The sequence below is a fragment of the Oratosquilla oratoria genome, chromosome 35 (genome assembly GCF_046742065.1).
Source record: "Oratosquilla oratoria isolate Oo_2021 chromosome 35, ASM4674206v1, whole genome shotgun sequence".
Lineage (NCBI taxonomy): Eukaryota > Metazoa > Arthropoda > Malacostraca > Stomatopoda > Squillidae > Oratosquilla > Oratosquilla oratoria.
In genome coordinates, this window is record NC_134811.1 from 48,141,488 (window position 1) to 48,154,950 (window position 13,463).

At 46.3% G+C, this 13,463-nt stretch overlaps 1 protein-coding gene across 1 annotated transcript in view; it reads right to left on the bottom strand.

Annotated features, from left to right (window-relative positions):
• Window positions 1-13,463, bottom strand: part of LOC143018654 (uncharacterized) — a gene marked incomplete in the record, with an annotated part of 838,726 nt that overhangs the window by 793,736 nt on the left and 31,527 nt on the right. The window contains 1 exon segment of the mRNA XM_076174236.1: window positions 13,285-13,335. Within this exon segment, the coding sequence (XP_076030351.1) occupies window positions 13,285-13,335 (51 nt within the window).

Genomic DNA, 13,463 nt, shown 5'->3' on the forward strand with positions numbered 1-13,463 from the left:
CTATTTATCTATTTGTTTATTCAGCATCTTACACTTTTCCAAAAACCCTAATCGCAACCGGCCCCTAGGGGCCGCCCACCGGTTCTGAAAATCACTAGATTAAATTAAAAGCAACAATGGCGACCAAGGATCCTTGTGCTTCATGGAGGTTCACCCTAAGGCGTCTATGACCAATTACATTTATTGTAGCTGCCTCCAGTCAATTACATAAAACCAAAGGATACAAATGTTAAAAGAGGTGAAACAACACTCCTTCATTCATCTGATGTACACATGTGCGCGCACACACACACACACACACACACATACACACACACACACACTCAGACGAACGTTTCCACATACATACGAAGTGTCTGACAACTCAACACTACAGCTTGAAAGCCCCGCCCCAGCCCGCCCTGCCCCGTAAAACCACGAACCGGCATCAATATATAATCTGTCCACCCTTCTCGCTCGAACCTTCCCATAGTTCGAACTATACTGCTCGAATCGTTCCAGGGTTCAAACTTCGAATCTTTACGGGGTTCGAACCTTTTCTGGTTTCGAATCTTCCTATTCGAACCTTTCCAGGGTTTGTGCCATTCCAAGGTTCGAACGCATCCACCACACTCAAATCTTTCCAGAGTTTGAACGTCCCCTCTCGAACTTTTCCTGGGTTCGAACCTTCCCGCTAGAGCACTTTCGGGATTCGAACCTTTATGACCTTTTATGGCTGAACGTTTCCGACCAAACCTTTCTCCTTGAACCATTTCATCCGACCTTCGTGACATAAGCTGTTTCTCAGAGTTCTTGCGTTCGAACCTTTCAGAGTTCGAACCCTCCCGTTCGAATCTGGATGATCCTTTCTATGCAAGACGTTACGTTTCCTCTCACCATCCCTGACGCCAGGCTATTTTATTCATCTCCATAGCAACCGCCTTGGTAGCAAAACGGTTATAACCGACTGCACCGGTCACAGAAAGGGTTTTGGTGAATAAAAGCGTGTGGGAATTGTAGTGCGGAAAGTGAAAAATGGACCAAGAAATTTCGAGACGGAGATTAAATGATCAGAAATACATCTTACAGACACGTCCTACAGCAGTGCAGAGTTATCTTCCTTCAGTTTTTGAGCTGTGGCTGTTGGATCTTTATCCAGCTGCCTCCTAATAACCTTAGAAGTACGATTAAATATCTTCCTTGGCCGACCAGAGCGAGGCTTGGGGTTAGGAATGGTGTCACCTCCTCCGTCTCGAAATTTCTTAGTCCACTTTTGCACTTGCCGCACTCCAGTTCTTACACGAGTGGCTATATCTTTACACTTATAACCCTCCTTATAGAGGGTTATAATAACAATAATCGTCTCTCTTCCCAGCTCTTTACCACTTCCCATTACGAAGATATCGAGGCATAAAAACAGAGACCACCTAAAAAAATCGACTAGTTCACGTGAGAGATGTTTACAAAATGACACCACGTGGTCCCGGGAGCGACTAAACAGAGTTGCCAAGTGGTGCGTATTGTCTCGTCTAAATAACGGTATAGACCCTAGTAATGAAAAATAGCGAAACATTTGATCGGAAATGTGTATTTTTTTGTGTTTAGCAAAAAGATTGGGCGCCCAAACTTTCCGCTACCACGTGTGTGTGTATATTATATATATATATATATATATATATATATATATATATATATATATATATATATATATATATATATATATATATATATGGGCCGCGCGGCTGCCCAGTGGATACCGTGTCGAATTCATGATCAGGTGGTCATAAGTTCGATTTCGGGGACCCGCTGCGTGTCTCATGCGTTGGTCTTGACAGCCCTGTCCAGGTGGGGAGGCTACGGGTAGTTTTATTCAGGCGAGGGGCACTTCAACCTGGCACTAGACGAAAACTATTTCTGACAATTACTATCGCTACGAGAATTAACTCGTATCTTCTTTTGCCCAACCCACACTCGATTCTTTTTAATTTTTTTAGTCAAACACTGTATTTTCTCAAGTATCATTACTATCATTACGTATTATAACTACAACCCCGGCGGCCTTCGCTCCTTTGTTAAACAAACTTGGCTTCACCTCTGAACTAAGACAACCCCCCAACCCCTCCCCCGTTACCCTCCAGAGGTTGCATCAGAGAGTGCAGAAACAGGTTCTAGTATTTTGTACACACACACACCCATTCTTTACCCCAAACTCTTAATACAACCAAAGTTGTGCAACCTGACTTCTTCCACATTATGAAGTCATGTTCCTCATATAGGTTTTGGGTCTATTTATTTTCATTCTACTTTTATTGTTATCATTATTATTATTCTATTATTATCATAATTAAAAGTATCATCATTATCACCATCACCCTAACCATCATCATAATATTATCATTATCACCATTTTATTACTATTAATATCATTATCACTTTCATTATTATGAAAATTGTTAGTATATATTTTCTACATCATACACTTCAACGTCGTTATCACAAAGCAATATAGCTCTCTCTCTCAAATAGTTCCCTCCTTGCCGGACGACATTTTCCCTTGGACCTGGCTGCTGCCCGCCTCTTCTCTGATGCCACCATCCGGCATCCCTTTTGATAACGAAGGGGGGGGGGCTGAGGTTGTGTGGCACCTTAAGAAATGTTGTGAAATTTAACCTACAATAATTCTTCTCCAACACTTCCACGACTACTGTAAAAAATAAATTAATAAACTCGACGTCAACCAGAACAAATTTTGTAAAGCCTATCACTGCAGCCAAGGGATTTATCCTGTTAATCCCAAGTCTTGGCAGACGTGGAATAAATCCTAACATGAAGGCCATGGTGGTGGGAAAATGTGTCTCCGCTTGAACCGCAGAGACGCCTAAACACCAGAGTTTTGGACTCGAGGCAGACCTCGTCTCGTCTCCATAATGATTTTGCTGCAACTGGTGCCAGAGGGTTTATTTCAGGTTAGAGGCGGCCCCTCGGCATGCATGGGCCAAAAGGGCGAAAACAACTCGACACAAGGTACAACCAGGTGTTGAAAAAAAAGTGTTCCGAGGGCATTGTCATTGTCTCTAATTCGGGTCACTGGTGTCGCAAGTTAGCCCTAGTGCCCGACACACCACCAACACCTCCTACCACCACCTGCTCTGACACCACTTTTGCCCTTTCTTCATTTTTTTTTTCTTCTTTTCATTTGTCTTCTCAAAATATTATCCGGTACTCTGCAACCCTTTTCTCAGTGGTACTCAATTTTTTTTTTCCTCTTTGGTACTAATATTTTTATATATTTATTTTTTCTTCTCGAAATATCTTCTGACACGATGTAACCCTGTACCTCTTCTCGAAATATTTTGACACGATGTAACTCTGTATCTCAATATTCTTCCACCTTGTCCGTTCACAGATGCCTCACTTATGTTTTACTATTTCCTTGCTTCCTCAAGACGATTTCAACGCTGAATAAAATCGCCCGGCGCCCAAATAACCACAAGTCTTCCGTTTACGGACCCCCCCCACCGTATACTTCACCCCCCCCCAAAAAAAAAAAAGAAACACACCCCTTTCCCCCGACCTTCCATGGAAATCTCTACGGGTAACGGGACTCCTAGAGTTCCCTAGAAAGGTGGGTAGGGGGTCCTGAACACAGAGGAGTTGTGTAAATTTCACAACTGGACACTATTTTGGAAGAAACAAGATTCTTACTGTCATCAGCTCCTATATACAATACATCATTTGCCAGTTCTCTTGCAACTATTTATTTACGTTGTTATTGTTCTCGTTTCTTTCATATTTACTCAATCATTTATTTATTCATTTATTTACTTGCTTATTTATTGGTGTACCTTTCGGAATGTTGATTTATGGATTACTATTTCTGTTTACTTTGAGATTATTCAATTATGTATTTATTAATTTATCTATTAATTTAATTATATATCTATTTGTTCATTTATTTCACAGACATTGGCCCTTTGACCAGTCCAAAAAGAAGGCGACTCATTTTAATTAAACACTTTGTTCTGGCATGTGACAAGTTCACGAGTAACCCGGATACAATACCAGTCTGGACCGGCAGATCTGTTAACAATTGGTCCCAAACTCATCCCTCAACCGAATAAGATTACCCATGAAAAAATCAAGAACTTCCAGAACCAAAATAAACCTTTCTTCCGAAATATTTTCTTAAGAGAAAAATGATCTGCTTTCATGTATCCAAATCAGAGGAAAATTCTTCTTCAATACCACTCTCATTTTTAGCCTTGTACTTTTTTCTCATTCCATCAAATTACGTTGTAAGACTGTAATTCAATAATACCTGAAAATTACAACCCAAAAAAACATCACAATCGGTAATGAAAACTTGATTTTGTTTAGATAAACGAATTACCAGATCTCTAATGTGGGAACGCACACTCCCTTTCCCTCTCTTATTCCAGTTCTCCTCCTTTCCCCTGGTTATCATAATTTTTTTTTTTTTTTTTTTTTTTTTTTTTTTTTTTTTTTTTTTTTTTTTTTTTTTTTTTTTTTTTTACTTTTATGTTGTAGTGGCGTCCCCTTCTCTTAATGGAAAGAGAAAAGCGTAAATGCAAGTATCTTCGGACTTTAACGTTTTATGTTTTGTTTTGTTTTGCTGCCCTTCTCAACCTACCTCCCTGACTGCCTCTATCTCTTTCTCGCGCGCGCGCGCGTGCGTGCGTGTGTATTCAATCCGCGCACAACCCGTGCATCCAAGGCCTATTTCGACATAAGTGCTTTCTCACCCTCTCTCCTCCCCAAACCCCTGGTCCCCTCCCTCACCCCCTAGCCCGTCCTCCACGTCCCCAAAGTCAACAAACTGTTTAATTAATGATGGTATGATCTGACTTACCATTACCATGCGGCCTCCCTCTGTCTCTTTAACGGGAACGACAAGGAAAGAGGAGGGCAGAGAATGTAAAGGACTGGGAAGGGGGAGGACGAGGCGGAGGGAGGATGAAGGAGATGGGGGAAGGGCTGGAACCTTGGGAAGGAGGAAGACGAGGGAGGGACAGGGGAAGAGGGGAGGTTGAGGGAAGGGGGGAGGAAATCGAAAGATTGAGATATGGGGGGGGGAGGGTTGACCTCAGCAATATTGAACGTCATGGGGAATGGAGGGTGTGAGGGTTGAGGATTAAAGGGGAATGGGCGATGGGGCAGGATGGGGAAGATGGGGAACGCGGAGCAATGGGATGAAAGAACCTATTTCCTTCCGTACTTGATGTGGCGGCACTTCGTGAGGATCTCTCCCTCCTCCTTCGCTCAAAAGGTCTGACCGAACACTATTCCTCTTCCTACTCACCATTCTTCACCTATTTCCTCTTCCTCCTCCTTCCCACTCTTCACCTTCTTCTTTTTTCTCCACTTGCTCCTATTCCTCCTCCTCCTCCCCTCCTCCTCAATATCATCATTACCATCGTTATCGTGCCCCTACTCTTTCTCTTCTTCCTCCTCATCCTCATCTCATTACCATCACCACCATCTTCATCATCCTGCCCCTCTTCTTTCTCCTCCTCCTCCTCCATGCCGTGCAAATGTATGTAAATGGCCTTGTGTTCAGAGGAAATGGTGGAGAGAGCCACACAATACACTGACAATAAAAGTTGGATCTACGTCAATGTCCGGACGCGCGCGCGCACGCGCACACACACACACACACACACACACACACACACACACACACCCGCATGCACACACACACACACACACACACACACACACACACGCAGATGCACACTCCCGTATACAAATACGTAACATGCGACCTCAGTATTTGCAGACCCCACAATGGGAAGTGTATCCTGTGCAGGTCCTATTCATGTCCAAGCATTAATATGCAGTAGCATACGACCTGACAGGCAACAGTGACCCGAGACGTCCCGAGCCGAAGCGATCCGAAGCGAGATCACTCGTTTGTTGGTCAAACACTACCAAGCCAACCGGTTGGCTAAAGAAGCCCCCGTCCACAGGCCGGTAGCCCGAGGTTCGCCGTCAGTCACAATAAACGTTGGGGATCAAAGGAAGGAAGGAAGGAAGGACCGACCGATATGGACACTTTCGGCACGAAACAGCATTTGTCCTCTCCCCTCTTCGTAGCGCCAGGGAGGCGATTTCCTTCATCTCCGTGGCAGCCCTTCGCTCGGCAGCTTGGGGGTAGAGAGAGTAGGGGGAGGAGGTCGAGGAGGAGGCGGAGTGGAAGCGGAGAGGAGAGGAAAGTGGAGGATAAGAATAAGGATAAGTAAGAGCATTGGGAGTAGGGGGAGGAGGATATAGTAAGAGTAGAAGAAGGGGAAGCGGGAAGAGAAGCAAGAGAAGGGGAAGGAGGGGCGGGAAAAGGAGTATAGCCAACAGGAACTCTAAGAATGAAGAGCGAGCAGCCCGTCGGTACAAGCCAGGCTGGGATTGTACTGTACTCTACACATCCACCTCGTTAAGAGTGTGGTTGAGCCAGGCAGTTTCGAGGCTCATAGCGACACATACATCATGATTAGGATTACGTGTGACGAAAAGGCGAGTGGGCGCGGCATGGGTGGTTGGTAGCGGTGATGGGGCAGGGCAAGGACAGGATGAGGCATCATCTCGTATGAGCACGAATATATGAACAAAAATAAAACATACGAAGACACAAACATGTATACGCCCATGCACGCGCGCGCACACACACACACACACACACACACACACACACACACACACACACACCAAATTCCTTTGACTATTTCACTAACAAATTACAACTCTTTATCACATCAATGTTATGTTAAATGATTCTGAACCTTAGCTAGTGTCAGTGATTTTCATTCAACCTAGTAGGACGACCGGATCGGAATGGTTAAAGGTACATCACAATTAGCTCCTAGTCGACCTTATTTCACCGTGGGGTGCTCCTCATATTGGAAAGAAAGAAATCAAGAATGAGTCAACGAGGCCAAGTGTGATGCGACATAACGTCACAGTTCATGGTGACGTAACGATTCATGATGACGCACATGTTCTGGGCTACTTTGTAAACTTCCAAATACGGCGGTGATGATGAGGATGAACTTGGACTACAACACCAAAAACAACAATTACTACTACTTATTATTATTATCAATTGTTATTATTAATGGGGCGAGGAAAATGGTACTCTCCTCTTTTCGTCCAAGGAGGAGCTGCTGGTGGTAGGTGTCCAAATGACCATGTGGATATGGTAGAGGCTACCCTCCACACGGGGGAAGTATGGAGTTAAGATATATTTCTATGGTTCTTGTAGTTACTTGTTACAATAATAACAATAATAATAAATAAACAATAGTAATAATCATGGGACCAAGATAAATGGCACGCGCCTCGGGGCCATTGGGGTGCCACTGCCACTTCCTCTCTCTCCACACTCACCCTCTCTCCACCTGGAGAGGGAGAACGACCCCCCACCCTCTTGATTATTATGGAGAGACACGAGCTGGGGCCCAGAAAGGCCCACCACCAACAGCAGCAGCAGCAGAATGAGATGGAGCGCTACCTCCTCTGCCAGTAATACCGCCACCATCACTACCACTGCCACAAACCGTACTACCACTAACAGCCACTGCCAACACCAACAGTAGGATGAGCTCGAGCACTACCTCCACCCCTACCACCACTAACAACCACTGTCAACCAACATCACTGCTGGGGAGCTACCATCACCCCTACTACCACTGCCATCATCTCAAACTACCACTGTCTCTCCTACCACTGCCACGACCAACACCATTGTAAGATCTGCGAAACCTTTAGTATCGTAAGATCCCCTAATCTTCTCAGTGGACCAAGAACGATCATAGCCACCCCTTCCGTAGCGGGTGACACTTTACCTTCCGTTCCGCCTGCCTGCCTCCAGGCAATTCAGCTTCTCACCCTCAGCAAAATAAACACACGGACGACCTCAGCCTCGCGTACGCCATCTGATGAGTAAACTATGAATCTCCCAAACGTCTTGTTTTTGTATCCCTGGTGTGACGTCACGATGTGGAACTCAGCGTGGCGCCGTCACCGTGACGTGCAAAATTTCATATATGTGTATGTAACTCGAGCATACAAATATATAAGAAAAAATGAGCTGAACTTATATCTCTCTTGATAGCCTAGTTGGTAAGTCATTGCCGCACTTGTCATGAGAATGCCGGGTTCGAGTCCTGGGCAGTACCACATTTCAATTTCAGCATGCTGGCCTTTGATGGCTTAGAATTAAAGTGCATTGTAGTTGTTAAAATGTATCTCTAATCACTGGGACCTATTCAGTGTTGTACACATATATATATATATATATATATATATATATATATATACGGTACAGACTATCAAACAAAAAACACACACACACGCCTAAGGTATTTGAAAAGGATAAACACATTGTTATTTTTTATCTTATTTATTTTATTTATCTATCTATTTTGCAAATCGAATCCTGTTGTTGAGATTCTAAGCTCTTTTTGCAGATGACATTAATCCGAAAAAAAAATCGCTATGATGACGCCATTCATACATTTTATTCTGGTTAACGCTCTCTCTCTCTCCCTTATGAGGTTATTTACTGCACAAGTTTAATAAAGTCAACATTTTTGATGTTTTGGTACATCCCTCTGGATCAGTCGCGCAGCATTCTCTTACCAATAGGGAATCTTGTCCACTACCCTCGGTGAACTCGCGCTTTCCCGTCACCTTGGCCCTATGTGCTAGGACTTCCAGGCCGAACAGAAGTCTACGGGATCTGCAGGACTCGAACATGGGCCCGACTCATGGGAAGTGCGATGGAAACCGACTCGCCGCTCGGCACACTCGGGAAGATCAGATAGAAGTTCTGTTTGCTTCTGTGTTCTATCTCTCGTCTATATCGGACTTTTGCTCTCTCAAACGATGTTTGCATACGCCTGTTCGTGCCTTACTGTGTGTACGAAAGTGCTTGTGTGCATGAGTGTGTGCGTGTGTGTGTGTGTGTGTGTGTGTGTGTGTGTGTGTGTGTGTGTGTGTGTGTGTGTGTGTGTGTGTGTGCGTGCGTGATTTAACATGGCCTTGGATCACGTATTGGACTCGTGATCGACAGTTATTTCCCTCACGGAAGATAGTTCAGAGCTCATATATGACCGATCTTGAGTAATGCTGTAATCTTACATGCACACACACCCCAACTCCCCGCCCATGAGAGTAGGAGTAATAACCCGCAGCGCAGGTTGCAACTCACATAGGACGGCCCACGCCCTGGATGGGATTCGAACTCGGACCGCCGTAGTGGCAGCCGGGAACTCTAATCACTGTGTGTGTGTGTGTGTGTGTGTGTGTGTGTGTGTGTGTGTGTGTGTGTGTGTGTGTGTGTGTGTGTGTGTGTGTGTGTGTGTGTGTGTGTATGTGTGAATTCTCCCTCATCGCCCCTTTCCCATGCTCAACTTTCTCCCTTACGTTCTCCACCAATCCCAAATTGATCTCCCCCACCACCACCGCTACTACCACCACCATTACCTCAAGTCTCCATCACCCCCTCTCCACCCCCACCACACCACACCACACCCTACTCCACGCGCGCCTTCCTCATCACCATCTTATTCCTTTAATATATATATATTTTTAATTTTCAGTTTTATTAATACAAAATGGTTTTGCTCATCCAATGAACGACTTTCCAATCGATCAAGACCCCGTTCTACCCCCCTAGCTGAATAAAATCACACGTTACCAACCAGAATAAAAAAATCCTAAAAAGTGCACCGTCTTGACGAAGGGAGCCCTTTTCTCCCTTCTTCACCCCACTATCCCCCTCCCCCCTCCACCCCGGACCCGTGTCCTCATCCATCTCCCTCCTCCCCCCAAACAACATACACTTCCTGCTTACTCCCCACCCTCTTCTCCCTCTCCCCCTACCATCCATTCAATCCTTCACTCTAGTTCTCATTCATTCAATTGAAGTCTCCTTCATATCCTTCCCAGCCTCCCCCTCCTTCACGCCTCCTCTGCCTCCATACCCCGTTTCCTGTTCCTCCTCCCCCTCCACCCCTAACCCCTTCGACACGGTGGCGCACATTATAGGCTTTGTTATGACACTTCATATAGGCATGTCATTCTCTTAACTAGTCTTTGTGAATCGGTGATAAGCGGGCCTCTTGCCTGGTGAATTCCTAGGCCGTAGACGTTCCGTCATACATGCATTATTAAATATGTAATTGCGCGCGTGCACAAACAAACACACACACGCGTATTTACAAACGTACACCCACACACTTGCATACAATCTATCTCTTCCTTCTCCCCTCTCCCTCCCTATCTGAGAGTAACTCACTTAGGACGGCCCACCCCAGGGCTCAAACAAACGAAATGATCAAACATGCAAAGAACTCAAAGAACTTGAAAATAATGGCCTTTGAAGGCTTATGAGTGGGGCAGAGAGAGAAAGAGGGGGGGGGGAGGGAGGGAGGGAGAGAGAGAGGGAGGGAAAGAGGGGGGAGGGAAAGAGGGGGAGAGGGAAAGAGAAAGTGGGGAAACAGAGAGAGATAGAGAGACAGAGGGAGAAAGAGGTGGAGAGTTTCATCGTGATAACCTCTTTGCCTTCTACGAGGTGTGTCAGAACAGTTCCAGGACAGGTGTCACAAAAGATTTATTTCAAATCCAAACTACAAATTTTCCCCTTGGAAGTAATCTCCCTGGAGTCTAACGCACTTTGCCATCCTTCTCTTCCACGCTCTCATGCACTCCTGGAAGGAGTCTTCCGGGATCCTCCGCAGATCCGTCGTCACGGCCTTTTTGATGTCGTCCACGTCTTCAAAACGCCCCTTGAGCCCAATTGGGGAAGAGGGAAAAAATCACACGGAGCCAGGGGGTCGGGTGAGTAGGGAGGTTGCTCCAGCACGGCGATGTTCTTCTCGGCCAGGAACTGTTGGATTCTCAGGGCATTGTGAGCAGGCGCGTTGTCATGGTGAAGCAGCCACGAGTTGTCCTGCCACAACTCTCGCCTCTTCTCGTGCACTAACGAAGCAAACGCCGCAGTATCTCTTTGTAGACATGCTGGTTGACCGCCTGCCCCTGTGGCAAGAACTAGCAGCGGACGATGCCCATCGAAGAATGCGATCAACATGACTTTGACTTTGGACTTCGACTGTCTCGCTTTCTTCGGCCTTGGCGACGTCGGACTATTCCACTGAAGGTTCTGGCGTTTGGCCTCCGGGTCGTAACCGAAGATCCATGACTCATCACCGGTGATGACTCTCCCTAGCAAGTCTGGTTCGGTTTCAAGACGCTCGAGGATGTCCTGACACACTTGCATGCGTCGTTCCTTCTGGTCATCGTTCAGCAGTTTCGGCACCATCTTTGTGCAGACATTCCGTATGTCCAAATCTCGATTCATGCTCAGCTCATCTGCGACCAGTCGAACAGTCACCCGACGATCGCTACGCACCATCTGCCTGACGCGCTCAATGTTGGCCTCACTCCTGCTTGTTGAAGGCCTTCCGCTCCTGGGGTCGTCTTCCACGTCCTCGCGTCCCCACTTTAAACCTCTTGCACCACTCAAAAACAGGTGAGCGTGACATTGTCTCATCTCCGTACACATGCTGCAGCAATCCCTATGCTTCTGACGGAGTTTTCCCCAACCGGACTAGAAACTTCAAGTTGGTTCGTTGCTTTGTGTTCATTGCTTGACGACCTGAAACAGGATATATACTCGTATATAAAAGCATGTGGATTTTTTTTCCAATGATTGCATAGAGCTGAGATCACAGTTATATACTCCAGGGGGATTACTTTGCAGGGAAATATTCGTTGTAGTTTGGGTTTGAAATAAATCTTTTGTGACACCAGTTCTTAAATATTTCTGACACACCTCGTACTCCCATTTCCACTCCCATCCCACTTCCTCTCCCATTCCCTCTTCCTCCTTCTTCATGCTAGGACAACAAACTGGAGATGGGAAAGGTGGGAGAGACTGAGAGGTTGAAGGGGTGGGGGTGAGGGGATGATGCAGAAAGTTGCCCCTCTCTTCCCCCAAACCCATTCAATGAAAGGGCTAATGCCACGACACTGGGAAGGCCACCTGACCTAATGGACGACCTAACAGGGCCACATCTGGCAACCAGACCACACGGCCGCATCCTGTAATGGGCGACTTGACCCCTTCCCTACCGAGTGCCACGGAGGAAGTAAATAAGCTCACCTGACGGAAGCCAGAACCTAAGGAAGAGTACCGCCCAGGAAGGAAGGGGTCCGTATCCTTCCTGTCGTCACGTGATGACTGGGACTCGAGCCCTCTTCTTCCGACTAAGAATTGATAGAAATGAGACGAGGTACCTTCAGAGTGGGCCTCCACTGCGACGCTCTGCTCTCCCTCTCGCGGCCGACGTCGCTTCTCTCTTTCTCTCTCTCCCTGTATGTCATACTTCGGCAAAATGAGAATTTGTTTTTCCCTCTCAGTCCTCGAAGATAAAAAATATTCAAACGAGACTTCCCAAGTAAGACACTACGAGTAACAAGCAATAGTGACGGTAGCATCCGCGCGCGCTCACACACACACACACACACACACACACACACACACACACACACACACACACACACACACACACACACATGCAAAGAAAGGAGAGAAATATAAAGAGACTTGGACTGACTACGAGACTAAAGGTGAGTGAATGAGAAAACTGCCGTTCTCTCCCATGACGGGTGCACCACGAGTCGCTCTTGAAAGAGTGGCGTGCACCAGAAAACTAAGGGAACGACTTCCTCACTTGTGTTGCCAACATGCGACAACTTTGACGAGAGGAGGCACAGGATGTGTACACACACACACACACACACAGTTACATACATGACATACATTTGTGTAGACACGTAATCGTGATACGAAACTTATAATAAAACAAATAAATAAATAAATATATGAAAACACTCTTGATGCAGTGCTGACGTGAATCATGCTTCTGTTTACGTAGAAAGGACTTGCTGCTGTGCTGTTGACCACCCACGGCTGCTGAAAGAAGGATACTTGCGGGCTATGGTGAACGAGAGAAGCTCACTCAGGGGGCGGCATACCTTCAGCGCAAGAAATGTTTCATGCCGAGTGGTGTCAAGAAAAATAAAAGGGGGACACAGAGAGATGCAGATAGATAGATAGATAGAAACAGAGAGAGAGCGAGAGAGAGAGAGAGAGAGAGAGAGAGAGAGAGAGAGAGAGAGAGAGAGAGAGAGAGAGAGAGAGAGAGAGAGAGAGAGAGAGAGAGAGAGAGAGAGAGAGGGAGAGAGATAGAGAGAGAGATAGCCGAGAGCCAAGCATGCTGTACTTGCCGTGGAGGAGAAACGAGGCGTCCGCGGCACGAGGCGGAGGGAAAGGGCCTGCTGAGGAGGGAGAAAACCACTTTGAAGGAGGAAAGCAACTCCAGAGTACAGTCAGTCAGTCAGTCGGCGCCCCTTTCAAGGCCCGTCCGGCGCCCCTCGCCCCCTCGCCCATACAAATCCTTGAGGCT